Consider the following 20907-nt stretch of genomic DNA (forward strand, 5'->3'; position numbering starts at 1 on the left):
ACACAAGTACACACATCTTAAAGAATATGGGGATAAATAGTGGAAAACCCACTGCTACATTAATAAGTGGAACACCTTTGCTCCCCCATGGCCATGTAAGAAACAGCCTCCCCTAGCCCCATAAACGCTCATATGTGCTTCTCCCTGAATCTTCTCCACCTCCCTCAAGCAGTCACCACTTTTCTGAATTGTGGGTTGACTATTCCCTAATTATTCTTTGTCAGTTTCCCACATTTGTCTGGATCCTTAAACAGCCAGTAGCTTGTTTTGGCCAGGCTTGCTGTTTGTGTACATGGAGCCGGGTGCTATGCACTCTTTTGAGACAACGCAGTGTATGTAGCTGCAGTTGCTGCATTCCTGTCCCCCACTCCAGGTGTTCCAAGGTGGCGCTGTTCCACACATCGTCACCTGTCTTACCGACAGTGAACATTTGGATGGTTTTTGTTTTTGCTGCCTCCTAAGTAGCCCACTTTTCACCCCTGAGCTTTGTTTCTTCAGGCAGAGAAGTGTTTGTTTATTTTGATTTCTCTTTAAACCCAGGTCCTTGTTGCCAAACAATCCCTCAGCACCACTGAGACTCAATTTTAAAAATACAGTGAAGATCCCTGTACCCACCAGCCGCCAAAAAAAAAAAAGTACAGTGAAACTTTATGCACATTCCCCCCTGCCCCCAAATCTGAGTGTATCCCTCTGGTTGTTTCTGAGCTCTTGGCTGCTCCTCTGTTAGACCGTTTCAAGTTAGCTGCTGGACAGGTGAGACCTTTTCTCTGTAAAGTGCCACACCTGGAGGCTTTTCAGGCACAGGGCCATAGGTTGTAATATTTTCCATAGCAGTTCCCTACTTTTATCCCTAAAAGTCACTTTTTAAAACTCCATCGAGGGCCAGCCCGTGGCTCATTTGGGAGAGTTTGGTGCTGATAACACCAAGGCCACGGGTTCGGATCCCTATATAGGGATGGCCGGTTGGCTGACTTGGGAGAGTGTGGTGCTGACAACACCAAGTCAAGAGTTAAGGTCCCCTTACCGGTCATCTTTTAAAAGAAAAAAAAAAATTTGAATATGTAGTGTATATGATATTAAATTATGAATTGGTGGGATTTATGTAATGCCGTACTAACATCTGAAGATACTGGTACTTGATATCCTTTTAAGGAGAATTTGCCTCCAAATTTGAAGCTGGAAAGTCACTGGAATAATGGTTTTAAAAAGAATCAATACATGGCTTTTTATAGTTTTGGTATGTATCTTAAGAATTGTGTACAAATTGAAATATCTGTGTACTTATCCTCAACACAACCAATAAAATCTCAATTATGAAAGGGGAAAAAAAAAAAAACTCCATCGAGGGCCAGCCCATGGCTCACTTGGGAGAGCGTGATGCTGACAACACCAAGTCAAGGGTTAAGATCCCCTTACCGGTCATCTTTAAAAAAAACAAAACAACAACAACATAAAAACTACAGCGGATGCCCCAGTGTGTCTCTAACTTGTTTTCTTTGTTTCTTGTTTTGTTTTGTTTTCCTATTTGGAGTAAAATAACCTGATCCTTGAACTTTGACTCTAGCTACTGAGCCATTTGTTTGAGGCCCTGGAGATTTGGGGGGTTGATTACATACACAGGAGCAAGTAGGTTTTCTTCTCCTGCTGGCCTCTAATCCCTGAGAGCTTCATCCATTTTCTTCTTGGCTTCTTCCCTTTGATATGCCCAGCTGGCTGCCACTGGGACCTGCTTGAGGCCCTTGCTGGGAGCTCTTTGGTGTCCTGTTTGAACCTCCCCACCCTGCTCCAAATTTCCTGTTCTTTCCTGGTCTTGCCTTTCAGGATTTGAAGAACCTCAGCTCTCTTCTTTGGAAGTGTCAGATCTTAGGATGATTAAAAGAAAAACATTATCAGATTGTTTTTATCTTTAGATAGCAGATATGAGTCTGCTCCTAATAAGAGATTTTTTTTTTTTTAAAGATGACCGGTAAGGGGATCTTAACCCTTAGCTTGGTGTTGTCAGCATCACGCTCAGCCAGTGAGCTAAACAGCCATCCCTATATAGGATCCGAACCCGCAGCCTTGGTGTTATCAGCACCGCACTCTCCCGAGTGAGCCATAGGCCGGCCCCTAATAAGAGATTTTAAAGTACTCTCAGTTTCCTGTGGGTTCCTGCCTGGTCTGTGTGAGTTCCCTCTTTCCAGATGGGCCTTCCATCCTGAACTCTGCCACTTTGCCAGTTGTCCTGCCAATATTCTGCTTCCTATGTTGTAATTGTTATTATTAGTTGGGGGTTCAGGTGATGTCACTGCCAGGACTGAGTCTATTTGCCAATCAGGACTGAGTCTGATCTCTGCTTCCCATCCTGAAGATTTCTTTGCACTGTATCAAATAGAAGTATATCCTATGTAAGAAGTGTGTACAGCTGTAAGAATTTGTCACAGTGAACATGCTTGTGTAACCAGTGTCCAGAACAAGATTCACAACCCTGGAAGCCCCTTGTGTGTCCCTTTAGTCATTCTCAAACCCCAGCCCCCCAGCACCATGTACTAGTGCCGCCTGCTTTTGAATTTATGTAAATGAGACCATCCTCCATAGTCTCTTTGGTTCAGGCTTCTTTGCTCAACAATACGTTTGAGAGATTCATCTGTGTTGCGTGTAAGTCAAACCGTATGATTTTCAACAAATCAACCTTTTTTGACCTTTAAAAGTCGAATTCATATGGTTCAGCCTACACATTCCATCCTGCTCACTGCCAGGTTGTAGTTCCGTATACCTTCAGCTGTCTCTTCTGTCCGTGGGCACAGGAGTTGTTTCTGGTGTTGAGCTCCCGTGAGCAGGGCTGCCATGAGCAGGGCTGCCGTGAGCATGTCTGCCTGTGTTTTAGTGAACATACGTATAAATTCCTGGTGGTGTATACCCTGGAGTGAGTTTTCAGGGCCACCGCTTAAGAATATACCATCTGAGCTTTCTCTAAAATGCATTAGACTTCCAGTTGCCCTGCAGCCTGGCCAACATTTGGTCTCACCTGTCTTTCCTGATTGGTGTTTGAAGTTCTTATTCTTTCAGGAACAAAATAGCCCCTTTCTCTTTCGTCCCTGGGAAATGTTCTTTTAGTCTTTGTTCGACTAATATCCTGTCATTACTGTCTGGCATTGAATTTTGGTGTTTTTGTTTTCAGTGATTTCCCTTGAGCATGCTGTCTTGGTCTTGTCCCCACCAGGGGGTCAGGCTGTGTGGTGGGGCATGGCATGGGCCGGCCCTGAAGTTCTTATTCTTTCAGGAACAAAATAGCCCCTTTCTCTTTCGTCCCTGGGAAATGTTCTTTTAGTCTTTGTTCGACTAATATCCTGTCATTACTGTCTGGCATTGAATTTTGGTGTTTTTGTTTTCAGTGATTTCCCTTGAGCATGCTGTCTTGGTCTTGTCCCCACTAGGGGGTCAGGCTGTGTGGTGGGGCATGGCAGCAGCAGTTCCTTAATATCGGCTTGCCTGTTACCTTTCACCAGCGTAGGACAGCAGTGTGATGAAGGGTTGTCAGCCGCCCTCTCTTGGGAAGGACTCCTCTACCTTGATAGGTGATTATTCCTGCTTTTTGGTCATTGAAATGTTTTCTTTTATGAAGTGATGATGGAAGATGATGGGATTCTTATTTTGTTCATAATTCTTTTAGAGTCCTTACTTGGCATAAGAAATTGTTAGCAACCAGGGTTGGTTTTGAAATTGTGAAGTTGGAGAATACCTCTCCCAGATCCCGAGCCCTGGGTTGGGCAGCTGCAGTTCTCGTGACTCAGCTGTGACATGCACCTCCCTTTGGGGCTCAGTTATCTCGTTTGAAGGGTGTCCTGAGGCAGGTGAGATGATCATGATAGCCCCTTCCAGCTGGGTGGCCCAGGCTTCCTGGTGCCTTTTTAGCTGCTGTGTGTGGAATTTCCGCCTGTTTTCTACTGCACCGTTGCTGCCTGTACTTCCTACCTTCCTTGCAGAGCCCAGTTCTCTGCCTGCCCCCAATACCTGCTTCTCTGGATAGGGTTCCTCGTCCATGACCCCACTCCTCTGTGACCACCAGCCTGGCTCCAAGGTGCCTGTAGTATGAGGCCCGTCTCACATTCCAGGTCCACAATTTATATTCACCACCCACTGGGCTTGTTTACTTGGGAAGTGTATCTTCCTTTTTGGGACTTTCTCCTTCCAACTTCATGCCCATCAATTGAGCGTTTACTGCTTGCAGGGCATTAGGCTTACCAGGCAGTGGAAAACTTACCAGGGGTACTTCAGAAAGTTAGTAGAAAAATAGAATTGAGAGATAATACAAAATTTTCCATGAACTTTTTGAAGTCTGTGTGTATAATTTGAAAGAATGTGCATTTGAGTCCCCCAGGGCTAAAATGCAGGCCCTGGTGGTTAGGTCTGGGGTAGGGCCTGAGCATCTGCATTTCCAGATTCTGGTGAAATTTCTGCTTGTCCATGGGCCATGCCTCACAGCATAAAGAGCAGAGAATGGGGCTAGAGAGTACTGTAGGAGCCAGCACACTGGATGTGAGTGGCTGCTAAATCCTCACTCTGTCCTTCCCTAGTAGGGGTGGCGAGCTCCCCCTGCTCTGCTGTCCTGTCAGCCTCTCATGGGCTACTGCTGTTGCTGCCAGTGAGGCTTTTACCCACAGCTCAGGCCCCTTCTTGGGGGCAGGGTGGTGTGGGAGCAGAGTTTGGAAGTGAGCATAGTTTTCGTAATGATCATCCCAATGTTGAAGTGTTATTTCACTTCTTTTAGCGGTGCCCACCTGCTCCTCCCCAACAGCATTTACAGCCTCAGCCCGCCTCAGAATTCTGGGGCCCTTTGGGTGCTAGGACCAGCAGGGGAAATCCAGCTGCAGGTCCCCAAAATCATTCTGGCCTCACTCCTCACTGGCTTTCCAGTCAGGAGTGATGTGAGGAGGGGACAAGACTGTGCCTTCTGGGGAAGCAAGGTTTGGGGGCTGTGGGACCTGATGTAGCGCCTCCTGCATAGACTCCTCTCGCAGCAGCCCTTTCCAGCTTTTTCCTTGTGGTGGTGTGTTACCCAAGAGCTTCCTCACCTCTCAGAAGGGAGCAGCACGTACAGGCAGTGGTCGGGGTACCAGGCAGGCCTTGGCCAGCCATAGGTCTTCAATAGGGCCTGCGGGCATTTCAGGCCAGGCTTACAGAAGTCACCAGGGGCTGGGGTGGAGGCCAGCCCTGGGTCCCCATCACCACAGCACCAAAGCGCTGAGTGGAACCTGAGTGTTTATTTCATAGAAGCCACATCGGAGGGCGGGCCAGGCTCCTGGCATTGGTGGAGCCTGTTGCTTTCCAGGAGGATGGTCTGGGAGAAGAGCCAGGAGCTGCTGGCCGGCAGCCATGTCTGGGCTGGATTACATGTCTGGGCTTCCAGAGCAGTGAGCCCCACCCATCACCAGCCCATGGCTAGTTGGACAAGGCAGAAGGTCACAGAGGACAGGGGTGTTCCCAGAGGAGCAGCAGGCAACAGCTGTGGCACCTAAAGCATGACATGGTTCCCACCCTGTCACTTTTGTTGGAGGAGGTGGACAGACCGTACACCCTCACACTGAAGTCAGGAGAATGCAGCCCAGGTAGGCCTTGGTAGGCCCTGATGTAGACAGGCAGGTGGTGCAGTCCGAGGCCTCCCTCCGGGCCCTCTTCCTGGCATGCCACCCCCGAGCAGCTTGGTAGTCAGGGGCCGTCAGTGAGTGGCATCCCTGGCCCTGCCTGGGAGTGGACTAGGGAAAGTCTGACCACAGCTCTGGGGTCAGCTTTGGGTCTTTGCTACCTGCTTGCTCTTGTGACCTTGGGCAAGTTGCTTAACCCCCAAGAACTTTTGTATTCTTATCAGAAACTGGAGGTGGAGATAATGTCTCTTTGAAGGGCTGGAGGGAGGATTCAATGAGACCAGACCTGTTCAGTCTTCCCCACAAGTGGACCGCCATCTCGCAAGGGGCTGTGGTGGAGGGCAAGGTACAGCTTTGGCCCTGTTGAAATGGAGTGGGCAAGGCTTTGTGGAAGAGGACTCCAGGCCATGAAGACAGGATGGACAGAGTCTTGGGCTTGTGGCTGCCTGGGGCTGGGTGGTGGGTCTGGGGCTGGGCCTTAGGGCTCTTCTGGATCCTGGGCTGCTTCCTGCCCAGCTGCTTTGTACCTTCCAGGCAGTCTTTCCCTTAGCAGGGGGAGAGGAGGCTTCCAGGCAGAGGCAGTGCTCCCACAGGGCCACCCTTGCTGCCCCACCTGTCTGTGCCACACCTGGTATGGGGACCTCAAACTCAGGTTTGGGGGCAGCAGTAACATGTCTGGGGCCCTCTCTGACACTGTTCACACATGCTTAAACCTCTGGTGTGGAAGCTGCCTGGTGGCTGTGCCCTGCCCATCTCTTCTCCTCTGCCTGGCATGACTTGTTCCTACCATCTGGCAATGGCAGGCAACATGATACAGTAGGCAGTCTACCCAATCTCAGCTCAGTGCCAGCTGGAGGGTCCCCATGTCACTCTGTATCTTCTGGCTAGGCACTTCCTGGCCAGGAGGTGGTTAAGGTGAAAAGAGCTGTCTCCTGTTTGGCACCGTGGGGTGGGCTGTGCAGGAGCTTTTCCTCAGACCCCCAGCATAGCTCCAGGTCTTCCATAGGAAGCCCCTGTTTGGGGAAGTGAGGGATGGCCACCAGGGAGGGAGGCAGGATGAGGATTCCCAGGAGGGATGGGTGAGGAGGCTTGCCCAGGGAGGGCCCCCTTCCCTGGACTTCACTTTCTCTCCAGACCTCTGTCCTGGCTGGGTGTAACTACACCCTGAGTTTGGCCCCCATCTGCAGGCCTGGAGGTGGGCATGGGGTGTGCTCCTGTCTCCCAGAGGCAGGGCTGTCAGCCTGGTCTTCAGAGGGAACCACGGGGAGGCCCAATAACCGGAGTGGTTCTGAGTGCCCAGCCTGCCAAAGCTCTGGGCAGGGCAGGTGTCCAGGCTGAATTGGTCCAGTGCCTGTCCGGATGGGGGGTGGAGTTCTTGGCTTTCTGCCTAAGCAAGGATCATTTTCATCTTAAAACCTCCTCTCACAGCCTTTGAGAGATGCTGGGCCAAAGCAAGCTCTCCTGCCCCTTGTGGGGTGCTAGGAAGAGAGGCTTCAAAGTGTACTGATCTATCTTCTCCATGAGCCCCTGAGGCTGTGACAAAGGACTTGACACTGAGGCAGCTGGGGCCTTCAAAGCAAGCTCTCCTGCCCCTTGTGGGGTGCTAGGAAGAGAGGCTTCAAAGTGTACTGATTTATCTTCTCCATGAGCCCCTGAGGCTGTGACAAAGGACTTGACACTGAGGCAGCTGGGGCCTCGCCTTACATGGGATTGTGGGCTAGTGGGTTCCCTGATGGGGTGCTGCTCCAAGGGTCAAGAGGCAGCGAGGTGGGTGCAGGAAGCCATAGGACCTACCCTCTGCCATCGTCATTGGCCATTTGGCTGGTATATGTTGGGGCAGGGGTGGGTGCACAGGGTAGGGCATCTGAAGGGTGTCCTTAGCCTAGGGCTTCGACTGCCCTCTGGAGACACACCGACGGTCATCCAGCCAGGGAGAAGCCAGGAGAGGCAGGGACCTGCTTCCTCTGTGGCTGCTCTGACCTCAGGAGCTGCTTCCCGTGTGCCCTCAGGCACAGTGCCAGTTGGGAAATTGAGGCTGAACTGGCACCCCTGGGTGGGATGGAAACCAGCAAAAGGAGGGGGTGCCCATGCTCACTCTGTAGACACATCCTTCCACACTGTTGGCCTCAGGTCTTCCTACCTCGTGGGGAGGTGAGAGGTAGGGGTGGGTGGTGGGGTAAAGGCTCAGCCAAACTGTACTGTGTAAAGACGAGAGGGGCTCTGCCTCCTTACGTGGGGAGCCACAGAGCACATGGCTTCTGGGTGGCCCTGAGGGTCAAATAACGCAGGCATGGCAAGGGCAGGTGTGGCCAGGCTTATAGCGGTGCCCCATAAATGTTGGCTGGTGGTGTTTCCAGGAGGGCAGGGAGGCATGTGCTGAGTTTCTCAGATGGGAGTGTCTGGTGAAAGACTGGAAGTTAATTGGCTTGTTTCATTCAAGGTGGAATATGCGTACAAAGAAGTGCCCTGATCTTCAGTGCAGCCCTTAATGAGCTTTGACCAGTGTGTCCACCTTAACCCAGACTCCCAGCAAGATAGAGAGCTGCCCTCATCCCAGAAAGTTCCTCATGCCCTGTCCCAGATAGTCCTCATTTTGCCCATCACCTCTGATTTGGTTTCTACCCTGCGTTTTGCCTGTTCTAGCACTTGTTGTAAATGGAGTGGAGCAGCCTGTTGTGCAAGGCTTCCTCCTCTCAGTGCCATGGCTGTGAAATTCATCCATGAGTTTGCATCAGTTCTGCCCAGTTTTGTTTTTTTTTTAAGGATTTTAAAAGTAATACCTACTTAATTTAAAATGATGAGTATTACAGAAATGAATGAAGACTCTTTAGTTTTCCTATAATCCCATCCCCCAGAGACAGCCTCATTTTGGCAGGTGGATGTGCTTGCCCCCAAGGTATTTCTTTCCATAGGATGGAATAGTGTGGGCCTTCAAAGTGGCCGAGGTACCATTAGTTGAGGGAGGACAGGGAACCCCCCTCATCTCCCTGACTAAGTTCTACAGACTTGGCAGAGGGGGCAAGTGCTGCCAGTGGCTTGAAAGTCTGGGCTGTCTCAGTGCTGTTCTAGTCTCTCTGGGCCCTGGTGTACCCTCTGTATGGGGAACATGCCTCTCTGGCTTTTTTGTGGCAGGGACCAGAAGGGGAAGGAAAGGGGCAGGTGAGTGGTGACCATTCCATAAACAGAGTCATGGATCTGATGTCTAATGGAGGGCCTGGGAAGGTAACCCAGAGTGGTTTTTTTTCCCCCACTGTATTTTCTGTGCTTACAAGAGAGAGAGCTGGCCTTTCCCCAGTGGCTGGAGTTGAGGGGTCCTACCCAGGGAGGCAGTTTCTGTGCCACCCCTTCCTGTCCCTTCTCTGGGTCCCCCGAAGGTTCTGTCCCTTAGGGGAGTTGCACTAGAGAGTGGAGAGACAGCCCTGGGAGGGGTCAGGTCACAGCCTTAGAGGAATACCCAGCTGACCTTCACAGCCCAGGCCTGCTGTCCCACTACCCCAGATCCTGGGCACCCTGGGAACTAGCTTTCTGGGCAGGCCACGCCAGGTGTGTTGTCCTTGGGACTGATTGGCACACTGCCTGGGCCAGCGTCCAGGGGCTGCTGGGTGCCGAGCGGTGTCCTCATCATAGCCTTGGCCTCTCTAGGGTAGGTGCTTGCTGTTCTTGCGCCCAGTGGTGAGAGGGTAGGGCAGAGGTCTCTGGGTGTTTTCATTTGGGCTTGAAAGAAGAGAGCAATGCTTCATAGGGGTCCTGCGGCAGGGTAGCGTGTGGCCCCCTCTCATGGGGTGAGGATGCAAAGTTGCTTGCCGACATAGTGGCAGCCCAGTCTAGATGTGGACGGCAGGCAGGGTGCCATTGTGCTTGCTGTGAACTCTGAGCAGCAGCTCTGCCGCTGTCTTCTACCTCCAGTGACATCTGAACAGCCTAGGTTTCCACCCCCCCACCCCCCCCTTAGATGTGAAGCCTTGATCTGTCACTTGGCCTAGCCTGGACTGGTGAAGGGCCAGGCCATGGGCACCCATGGAGGGCATTCCCATCCCTACAGTGCTCAGGTGCCCCAAGCCCTGTTCTGCCACCCACTTCCTGCACAGTGCCCAGCAGCTGGCCTAGCCTCTGACAGGGCAGGTAATCCCTAGTTAGTTGTAGGTTCTGGCTGGCACTGTGCCTAGGCGGGGCTCTGATTGACCTGAGGTCCTGAGAGGAGCTGGGCGAGGAGCAGATGGCGTGGCTCAGGGCTGCATAGTGGGCATCTGGGTGGCTCAAATGTGTGCCATGACTTCCTGTCCAGTCTTCCAGGCTGCCCTCACCAGTGTTTCGGTAGTTTATGCTTCCCCTTCCCAAGGCCGGGCTTGGTTCTGTCCTGTTGATGGAGTCGTCCTTGGTCTCACCCTGGCTTGAGCCCTCTCGGGTGAGGGGCCCAGCCCTATAGAGCTGGTTCTGCTGCCCTCTGGGCCTTTGGTGGGATCCTGGGCCCCTCCTCCGATGCCCCCTTTGAGAGGGGAGCTGCACTGGAGACTGGAGAGACAGCTGGCAGGCTGAAGCCAGGCCTCCCAGTCCTGGGCCTGCACCCCGGGTCTGGTCACATTCCTGAGGGACCTGCTGAGCATCCTTGGCCCTGGGGATGGGGTGGGGGAAGGGCAGACAGGGATGGGCTCCAGGCTGCTGCACGTCCCCTCCCCCACCCCTGGCTCTATTCCAGGGGAGCCCAGGCTGGCCTGTGTGGGCTGCAAGGACCCAGAACCTCAGGATCCCCCTGCTGCAAGACCCAAAGCTCTTGGGGGAGAAGGAGCCCACCCTCAGCTGGAGGCAACTGCCTGTGGCTTTGGCTGGCTGGTATTGAAAGGCTGAGCCTGCTGCTGTCGTGAGCCCTTAGGCAGTGAAACCTCTGGAGGGGGGAAGCCATGTGGTCATGCGGGGCTCGGCAGGAGGGGGCTGGGACCTCTGGGCAGGGAGGGAGCGAGAGCAGATCAAGAAGAGAAGGAGGCAGGAGGAGCCAGAAGCGGTTGAGACTGGTTCTCATAAATAGCCCTTGCACAAGTGGCTCCAATTTTGACCTTTTGTTATGTAAATATGGCCAGCCTGGGAAGGGCCTTGCCCAGGCCTCCTGCCACCATGGCTGGCCTGGGATTGTGTGCCTGCCATCAGCACCCCGCAACCCCCCCTCTCCCCACCACCCTGCCTAGTTGGCCCCTGGGGTATCGCGTGTGTGTGTGTGTGTGTGTGTGTGTGTGTGTGTGTGTGTGTGTGTGTGTGTGTGTGTGTGTGTGTGTGTGTGTGTGTGTGTGTCTGTGTGTGTGTCTGTGTGTGTGTCTGTGTAGTGTCATGTGTGTCTGTTGGGAGGAGTGTAATACCCACAGAGCTCCCCAGAATCTTCCCTGCCTCAGGTCTCACTGTGGGGCACTGTAGCCACTATCTCCTGATAGGCTGCCCCTGGGTATCCCAGCCAGCCAGACCCCCCCACCCCCAGACATTTCAGAGAGTGAGGGCTCCAGGCTCCTCTCCTTCATTGTCCCTCCCTTCCTAGCTGGTGCCTGTGTGGGTGACCATGTCTGTCTTATCCTCCCCAGGTGACCAGGCATTGATGCACCCCCGGGAAGTCTGCGCGCTCAAGGAGGCCACCCCTGCTGGCTGCTGCTCACATGGTTTCTGGGCCCCTGGCACTCCGGTACGAGGGGGAGGCGTGGCGGGGGGGACTCTCTCTGCTCCTTCTCCCCAGAGCTTTCCGGGCAGCTCATACATCCCCGCAGCTCTCTGCCTCACTTTTGTCCTGGCCTGCAGTCCTTTGTGTGCACGCAGCGCTGGGCGGTATGGAAGGAGCCCAGGGCCAGGCTGGCACCCTTGCAAGGCTTGGGGCACCAGGTGTTCTTGGTGCTGGCAGAGCTGGCACTGGCATTTCCCTGGGACCAGGTATCTGAGGCCCAGTGTGGAAGCCATGCCTTGGGCTCTTTGTCCCTGCCTTGCTGGTGGGGGAGGCTTGGAGTGGAGGAGGATTGGTTCCCTAAATCTTCGGCCTCTGAGTACCCTGCCAAGCTACTTCAGCTGTGCTGGCTGAGCTTCTGCCTCCTGCTGTTAAGCTCCAGAATGCCAGCTTTGGGGTGCTTGTAATTGTTAGGCTTTTCCTCTGCCTTTGCAAACAAGGGCAGATGTCAGGCTGGGAAGAGCCTTTGTGTCATGGGAAGGGAGAGCAGGGTGGACATGACATCTTCCAGGGCTCTGCTCCAGTGGGAAGCAGGACTGGGTGCTTTGGGAAGGCCAGGAGATCCTGGGGGCTGGCAAGGCTCAGAGCAGTTCAGCTCCTTATGGAGATTGGACCCTGAACTGCATGGCACGGGGCTGCCTGTGGGAGGGCACACATTCCTCGAGTGACTGGAGGGGGCTGGGAGCCACTGCCTTGCAGGTAGGGCCCTGCTGCTCAGTTGCCAGGAGTCATGAGTCAGTGCAGAGAGTTTCTGACTCCACCTGGCCTCCTCCCCTCAGGAACCCTGCGGGGGCTGGGCACAGGTGGACACCTGGGCACCGGCATGCGGACACCTGGGCACCGGCGGACACCTGGGCACCGGCATGCCCTGCCCAGCCCTGCACCTGCGCCCTTCTCTGATGAGCTGTTCTCTAAGACTCTGGCAGGTGTGAGAGGATGGAGCTGGAGATGCTGTTCCCCTCAATTGGGGGTTGGGGTTGGGGCTGAGGATGGCTTTGAGCATCATCCTGGGCACCACTGGCCCCAGTCCCTGCCTGTTCCCTTGGAGGGGCATTTCCCTCCTCCCCTGGGTTGTTCTGGGGCCTCTGCCCTTCCCTTGCTCTCCCCAGAGGGGGGTGCCCTGGTCCTTGGCAGAGAGGACTGGTCAGTGGGGGTGGGTAGCACCCCACTCTCAGAGCCCCATGCACACTGCTGCACCAGTGGGCTCGCAAGGTTCCTATGGAGACCAGGGGCACCTGTGTGTTTATTACTTAAAGACCTCAATTAGTGTCTGTGCCAGCCTGTCTGGCAGAGGCCAGCTGGTTGCCTTCCCTAGGCTCGGACTGTGGCTGCCCTTCCTAGAAAGGACGCAGGGCCCAGGTGGTGCCAGGGACTCAGCCAGGTTACCTTTCCCGCTCGGCACCTGCAGGCCAAGGCTGGGGAAGTGCTTGTGGGGTGGGGGTGGGCATTGGTGAGGAACGGTGGCCATGGGAGTGGCTAGGCAGTGGTTAGGCTGCAGGGGCTAGGAGGTTGCAATGTGATTTTTTTGGCAAATTTTAAAGCTTGGGCAGCCTCTAAGGCTGTTTGAGAGGCAGCAGTGGAGAGTAGAGGTTGTGCACTGGAAGCCAGTGGATATGTTTGCTTTGGCCCACACAGTATCTTAAAAAAAAGAACCTTCCTTTAGTATTGGTAGATTACACATGAAAATCTGGATTTCTAGCTTGTCTCGAAAGCTGGGAAGATCAGGTCCATGGGTCTGTCTGCCTAGGTGGGAATTGTCAGCTCACCTGGGGGCGCTCCCAGTTCCGCAGACAGCCTCTGGTTCCCACATGTCATAGCCACGTGCTGGTCATGTTTGGGTCCCCTGCTGGTCCCTATTGGCATGTGATTAACTTCCTTTATTGTAGAGACAGCCTGGGCTGTGAAGCCAAATTTCAATCCCTATTTTTCTACTTGGCACCTTCACCACCATCAGCGTCTATTTTCTTATTGGTGTGAGTGGAGTGGGGGCCTCTGTCCCTTCTCAGACAGCTTGAGTCCTCAGTAAGGTGACACGTGTACAGCATCTGCACGTGGTGGGTAGTGTGAGTTCCCTCCCTGTGCACTGTGCGTGAGGGGGCGGGGCCGTGGCCAGTGACAGCCGCCAGGACAGTACAGTGGCTCCTCCAAGTGCCACCTCGAGCTCCACCCTGCCCCAAGGCTCTGGTACCAGTTTCTCAGCCAGCCAATGGTGTGTGCCTGTTCTTGCCCACAGGTGGTGTGCGTGGGCAGGGCGAGGGGACATGGGGCCCGATATGGAGCTGCCCAGCCACTCGAAGCAGCTCCTGCTGCAGCTGAACCAGCAGAGGACCAAGGGCTTCCTGTGTGATGTCATTATCATGGTGGAGAACTCCATCTTTCGGGCCCACAAGAATGTCCTGGCTGCCAGCAGCATCTACTTCAAATCCCTGGTCCTGCATGACAACCTCATCAACCTGGACACAGATATGGTCAGCTCCACGGTGTTCCAGCAGATCCTGGACTTCATCTACACAGGCAAGCTGCTGCCCAGTGACCAGCCGGCCGAGCCCAACTTTAGCACCCTCCTCACTGCCGCCAGCTACCTCCAGCTGCCCGAGTTGGCAGCCCTCTGTCGCCGCAAACTCAAGCGAGCCGGCAAGTCCTTTGGCTCTGGACGGGTGGGGGCCGCTGGCATGGGGCGGCCTCCCCGCGGCCAGCGGCTATCCTCGGCTTCTGTCATCCAGGCTCGGTATCCGGGGCTTGCAGATGGGCGCAAGGGGGCCCATACCTCTCAGGAGCATCCCCAGGCCAAAGGCTCAGATGACGAGATCTTCCTGGGTGGCTCCACCCAGGAGAGCACACATGGCCTGGGCCGGGCTGTCTGCCCAGCCAGCGGGGAGGCGGGCCTGGGTGGCTGTAGCAGCAGCACCAATGGGAGCAGTGGGGGCTGCGAACAGGAACTGGGCCTGGACCTATCCAAGAAGAGTCCCCCTGTGCCCCCTGCAACCCCCGGCCCTCACCTCACCCCTGACGACCTGGCCCAGCTGAGCGATAGTCAGCACGACTCACCCCCCTCGGCCTCTGCCCCTCCTGTTGCCAACAGTGCCTCTTACACCGAGCCGGGGGGCACCCCCAATGAGCCCATGGATCTGGAGGGGGCCGAGGACAACCACCTGAGTCTGTTGGAGGGGCCTGGTGGGCAGCCTCGGAAGAGCCTCCGGCACTCAGCCCGCAAAAAGGAGTGGAGCAAGAAAGAGCCTGTGGCTAGCTCCCCCTTTGAGCAGAGAGAAGCAGGGCCCAAGGGCCCCTGCCCCGGGGAAGAGGGCGAGGTGCTTGGGGACAGAGTTCCCAATGGCATCCTGGCCAGCGGCGTTGGCGGGAGTGGCCCCAGTGGGCCCTATGGGGAGCCCCCATACCCCTGCAAAGAGGAGGAGGAGAACGGCAAGGACGGCAGTGAGGACAGCACGCAGAGCGGGAGTGAGGGGGGCAGCGGCCACGCTGGCGCCCACTACATGTACCGGCAGGAGGGCTATGAGACGGTGCCCTACGGCGACAACCTGTACGTGTGTATCCCCTGCGCCAAGGGCTTCCCCAGCTCTGAGCAGCTCAACGCCCACGTGGAGACGCACACAGAGGAGGAGCTGTTCATCAAGGAGGAAGGGGCCTACGAGACCGGCAGCGGGGGTGCCGAGGAGGAGGCTGAGGACCTGTCTGCGCCCAGCGCTGCCTACACGGCTGAGCCCCGACCCTTTAAGTGCTCAGTCTGCGAGAAGACCTACAAGGACCCAGCCACCCTGCGGCAGCATGAGAAGACGCACTGGCTGACGCGGCCCTTCCCATGCAACATCTGTGGCAAGATGTTCACGCAGCGTGGCACCATGACGCGCCACATGCGGAGCCACCTGGGCCTGAAGCCCTTTGCCTGTGACGAGTGTGGCATGCGCTTCACCCGCCAGTACCGCCTCACCGAGCACATGCGCGTGCACTCGGGTGAGAAGCCCTACGAGTGCCAGCTCTGCGGGGGCAAGTTCACCCAGCAGCGCAACCTCATCAGCCACCTGCGCATGCACACCTCCCCCTCCTAGAAGCCAAAGACCCGGGGCACCCTCTGCAGACTCGCCTCTCGGGAACCCAGCAAAGGAGAAGCAAGAAAGGAGATGCAAGGAGGTGCAGCGGGAGGGCCGGGACCCCTGAGGTCCTGGGGGGCTCCTGATGGCCCTTCTGGCTCAGCCTCCCCACACCCAGAGCTTTAATGGACAGTCTGTATCAAGGGAAGCCGAGAGGAGGGAAGCCAGCCCTGCTTGCATGTTGCTGGTGTCCAGTCTACCTCCTGATCCCACCCAGGCCTCTGGCTCCCCATGAGGGCCGCACGGGGCCTGTGGGAGGGGGTCACGTGGGTCTCGCTGGGACCTAGTCCTTTTCCCACAGGCTGGGTTGGAGAAGGGGGAGTGAGGGGGCCACTCTGTGCCAGTGAGGGGCAGGGCTGCCTGCAGCCGGGGGTGTATCGAGCAGGCCCCCACCCTGGCAGGGGTGTGTCTGTGTGTGTGCTCGTGTGCTTGTGTCTGTGTGCAGGTGCGTTTGACCCTGGCTCTATGGGAAGCAGGTGCTCGGGGGGATAGGTCCTTCCCTCCTTGAGCCAGGGCAGCACTGCTCATTGGCACTGGGACAGTCAGGGTGAGCCCCCCGCCTACCTCTCTACAACTAAAGAGCCCTCTGGGCCTGTGTTGCTGTTATTTCTACTGATCTGTTCCTTTTTTTCTTTTCTAATTTTGTTTTTTGAACCAAAACAAACAATAGTTTATTTTCTTCCTGGCCCCTCTGGGGCTGAGCCTGGGTCTGCAGACTGAATGTAACAGGGGCACCACCCCTCCCTCTTGTGCCCCCAGTTCTTGGCGCTGTGGGAGTATCGTGATCCCATCTCTCCAGGCCCAGAAGCCCTTCTTGCCCAAAGGCTTCCCTGGTCCCCGAGCCCTGCCTCGGCTGCCTCAGGAGAGAGAGTGCTTTTCCTATAGTTTTCAAGGAATATTCTTTGTTTAGAGGTACTTGTTTTTTATTAAGAGAAAAACCAGTGTAACGTTTATGTGACTGTTTGAACTGGAAAGTCTGGGGTTCTGTGGGTGGGGGGAGGCTGGACCTGATGCCAGGCCATCGGTACTCATTTTTCATTGTGTGTGTGTGTACATGTGTGTGCGTGCTGTGTGTGTGGACAGATGTTTCACGTTCCTTCCTTCCTCAGTGAACAAGGTGGAGAGACTTCTGACCTTTTGCTACCTCTTGAATTTGTGACAGCAGTATGTTGGTGACTGGCAGTTGAGGCTGTGACACTTTTGTTTTCCCCCTGTGGGGCCAGGCGCCAGGCACCTGAGCACTCTGCAGCTCCTGCCATGCCCAGGATGAGGTGGAAGTGAGCCCCCCCCATCCTGCCCCCAGGGCCCCTGCCTGAAAGAGCGTTAGCTTGGGAGAGCAGCAGCCCAGCCTGGCCATGGGTGGTGTGGGGAGGGGCTGACCAAAGTGCTGGGTACCCTCTGGGGGGTGGGGGTTGGCACCTCTCTGAGCAGTCTTGGCCCCCAGCCACTTTTGTGGAGGCAAGCCACCACCAATGGGCTCAGCCCTATTGGGTCCCACCCCCCACCCTTCACCTTGGGCTTTCTTAGCCAGCCTCAGACAACTCCATGGGTCCGGGCTGGGCTCACAAGGCCAGACCAAGGTCGCCCTGCTTGGGCCCACTGTCCTCGACTAATTGGAGCTGCAGGGCTAGGCTAGCAGGCTTTATCTTCTTCATTTTGCTTCATGCTTTTATTTCTTTGTGTTTTTCTTTCTATTTTAAGTTCAGACCAAAAAATTCCGGAGTCATCCCCTACGCTTACCCCTCCAGACACCCTCCAGCTGAAAACAGAGTCTAAGTTCAGGGACCCGAGTGGTGAATGGCGTGTTTTGGGGGTGAGGGAGTTAGGGCCACATGAGGGCTCCTGCTCCCTTTGGGTGGGAAACGGAGAACTGGACCCTGGGTCTGGAGTTCCACCAAGTCAGGCTGAGGACCTGAGCAGAGTGGAGCCCTGTGCTCTACCCTCACCCAGTGAGGGGCAGGGCCCAGTCCAGGCCCCCTGCTTTCCTGACCCCACCCCACCCCACCCCGTCAGCACTTAAGCCACATGACACAAAGTCTGTACCACACGGCAATTGTACATGCACCCAGGCGTGTGCATGGCCTCTTTGGCCATGGGCAGCCGCATCTGTGAGGTGACTTGTGAAAGCAGGTGATGCCTTTGCAGAGCTTCAGGGACTGGGAGCAAAGGCCCCCTCACTCAATGACGTTTGTGCGACATAGTATTGTACCCACCCTAGTATTGTATCGAGCCTTTTCTGTATTTTAATGAGAAAGCAAAACACTAGTTTCCTATTTAAGACTTTGAGGATTTGTGGGGTGGGGGATTAACACAACACTTGGTTTTGTTTTCTTTTTCCTTTGATTCCATGTTGAGTGTGTGCTCGTGAGTGTGTGTGTGGAGATGTTAAGAGCCTCGCAAGGAAATTAGGCCATTGGAGGCCAAGGCGGCTTACAGTTCTCTGCTTTAGTCACTTAATTCCTGAATGTTTCGGAGAAACAGGAAACAGAGAAAATAGCAGATGTCACATAGGAAAAAGACGATAAACAAAAAAAAAAAAAAAAAAAAAAAAAAAAAAAAAAAAAAAAAAAAAAAGCTCATACCCAAATTCACAAAACCTATTTTTTAAACCAAAGCACATTTTGAGTGAATATGGAACCTCAATGGGCTCAGAAAAAAGATACTAATATATTTATCTCATTGTTTACATAAGCTTTTACAGTTTCAGACCTCAGCAGCTGTAAGGCCAGTCCCAGGAAATCCTCACCTCCCGCTGGAGGCCCTCCTGAGTCGGCCCTGGAGCGGCTCATGGGTAGAGAGGCAGCCAGGGGCCAGGGAAGGGGCTGGAAGCCTCCCTGGGTTCACCTGAGCCCTCATCCCTGTACCCGGGGCCTCTCTCTAAGCCCAGCTGGCACCAAAGAGCTTAGGCCCGTGCTGACCAGCCCCCAAGGCCTCCTGGCCAGACCAGTGGCCTGGCCAGCTGGCATGGCAGGGGGTGGCTGTTGGCTCTGGCCATAGGACCCGAGTCTGGGTTTGGTCCCCGGCGTGGAAGTGGGCTCCCCCTGCTACTCTGCCTGTGATCCTTGGGGATGGGTTGATGTAAGGGTCCCCTTCAAGCCAAAAAGTCAGGACCTTTGCACAGCTCAGTCAACTCTTGTGGGTCCCCAATCCCTGGGGACCCCCCCCCATCCCCAACCCCACCCAGGCAGTGGAAGGGGCTGACTGGGCCTGGTCCTTACCAACACAGATGGTGCAAACACTCTTAACAGTGTTGTTTTTGTATCAATATGTTTGTGCAGTGATGAATGTATTTATTTCTCAGACTTGGGGTGAGCGAGAGAGCGGCAGGCCAGGCTCCGTCACTGCACGCTCCCGCCACTCCCAGCCCCAGCCCCAGCAAGGGCTCCTCCAGGATTGTGAAAAAGGAGTAAAAGAAAAGACAAACCTTTAAGCAAATAAGAATCTCAGAGACTCACAGCGTAGCCATACACCTCAGCCTGTGAAACAATCCAGACCCAGAATGACTCCTGACCTCACGCAGCCTTGTGTGTGTTTCCTGTTTGTCACCACTCGGGGGCTCTGGGCTGCCCGCCCACTCCCCCCACCCGTCAGTATTCACTGGACCTCAGGCCTGTGTGCAGGAGTGCGATCTGGCTGGGCAGGCAGACCCCACCTGCCCCCTGCGGCCGTCCTGAGTTGGGGTGAGGCCTGGGCAGCCAGCAGGGCAGGGTTCAGGGAGCAGGCAGCTGCATCCGTCCTGCCCCCTAAGCTTGGGGGACAAGAGCCGAAGGCACTAGGCCTTAAGGATAGACAGGTGTGTTCTCAGCCCTGCCGTGCCCCCTTGCAGGGACCAAGGTCCTCCTATTCCCCAGAATCCTGTTGGGGCAGATGCTATTGAACCTGTGAATTGGATGCTGGGAGTGAGGGCATGGGGAGGGACCTAAACAGAGCCTCAGCCTGACATTCCAACCCAGGGGGTGGGTGTGAGCTGTGGAAATTGAGGCTGCCCAGGACCCCCTTCCTAGGATGCCCCCAGCTTCAGTCACCTCACTTTAATATTCTACCGGGAACTCCTCCCCCTACCTCACCTTACTATTTATTGCTGTAATTTATTGACCTCAAAAATGCTGCATAACAGACCTCACTTGGGGCAGGGAGGATCTCCAGGGCTCCCCCCCTCCACTTGGTGGGGCCCTGTGGGGCCAGGTGCTGAGGGGAGCCTCCCTGTACCCCATCCATCACTTGCTTCCCCCCTGCTCCCCTCGGGGGGGGCCCAGGTTGGGCACTGGCCCATTCGCAAATACCTCGATGGGGAGGGGAAGGGATGGAGTTATAGCTGTTTTGTTTAATTGGAACTGGAAAAGGGATCATGTCCTACTTTTTGCCCTTCCCAGGAAGGGGGAGGGACACCGGGATCGCACTCCTGCACTGGCCACCACCGCAGTCACTCATCTCATTGAGTTCACTTCCCTTGAGAGTTTGGATAAATTCAGGTCAGAGCTGCAGGTACGCAGCCCTCCAGTGTCATAGAAAAGCGATTCACCAACGACTGATCTCTCCAGAAGCGTGCAGTCTTAATGTACAGCGATGAGAAACTGTTATTTTATGATCTTTTCATTAAAAGCTTGATTGAAAACTATCCAATGTGGGGTCTCTGTGTTCTGCTGTGGCTGTTCTCTCTGGCAAAGTGACAGACGGCTTCCAAGTTCTAGGAAGGTGGGGTCTGAGATGGGCTTGGTGGTGGTTGTTGGCACTGGGGTTGGCACTGGCCAGGGGACTAGCACTGCATGGGCAGCATCCTCTTGGGCAGCATTGGCCTGGGTTGGCTGAGGCCATCCAGGAAGCAGTGGACAGTTAACGGTGGGCGTGGGTCTGGCCACTGGGATGAGGGGGATGGTCTCACCAGTGCTTGGGACCCCTGTTGGAACAGCAAGGTTGGAGCTGAGGAGGGGTTGAGGCAAGTGGAAAACTCCTTCCCACCGCTCCTTCTTGCTGCTTGGCCTGAAGGTGGAGGAGGGAGGAAGGAAAAGAGGATAATGTTCATCCCCAGGGGCCACCTGGGGTGGAAATTGGAGAATTAGTGAAGACCCAGGAGGAGGAGCCGGGATGGAGGTTGATCACCACCTTAGACCCCTGATTCAGACTGCCGATGTCCACAGTGGCTCCAGGAGAACAGCAGATAGGCCTGGCAGCATAGAACCCCCTGGAAAAACTTAGTCTTCGCTACTATAAATCTTGGTAAGTTCTGTTTTAAAATTATTTTTCGGCTTTATCAAAGTAATTCCAGGCTGGCCAGATAGCTCAGTTTGTTAGAGTGCAGTGTTATAACACAGGTCAAGGATTCAGATCCCATACTGGCCAGCTGCCAAAAAAAAAAAATAAGTCCTGAGTATAGCTTAAATTGTTCTTTTTTTCTTTTTTAAAGATGACTGGTGGGCCGGCCCGGTGGCGCACTGCTACAGTGCGCCGCTTGGGAGTGCGGTGGCGCTCCCGCCGAGGGTTC

General features: G+C 54.9%; 1 protein-coding gene across 1 annotated transcript; it reads left to right on the forward strand.

Annotated features, from left to right (window-relative positions):
• The first annotated feature begins 11109 nt into the window (after positions 1-11109).
• HIC2 (hypermethylated in cancer 2) lies at positions 11110-15458 on the forward strand. Its single transcript, XM_008574808.1, has 2 exons — positions 11110-11286; positions 13553-15458. The coding sequence occupies exons 1-2, from the start codon at positions 11261-11263 to the stop codon at positions 15381-15383; spliced, it is 1857 nt and encodes a 618-aa protein (XP_008573030.1). The 5' UTR covers positions 11110-11260; the 3' UTR covers positions 15384-15458.
• The last annotated feature ends 5449 nt before the right edge of the window (positions 15459-20907 follow it).

Source organism: Galeopterus variegatus, unplaced genomic scaffold (genome assembly GCF_000696425.1).
Source record: "Galeopterus variegatus unplaced genomic scaffold, G_variegatus-3.0.2 Scaffold1109, whole genome shotgun sequence".
Classification (NCBI taxonomy): domain Eukaryota; kingdom Metazoa; phylum Chordata; class Mammalia; order Dermoptera; family Cynocephalidae; genus Galeopterus; species Galeopterus variegatus.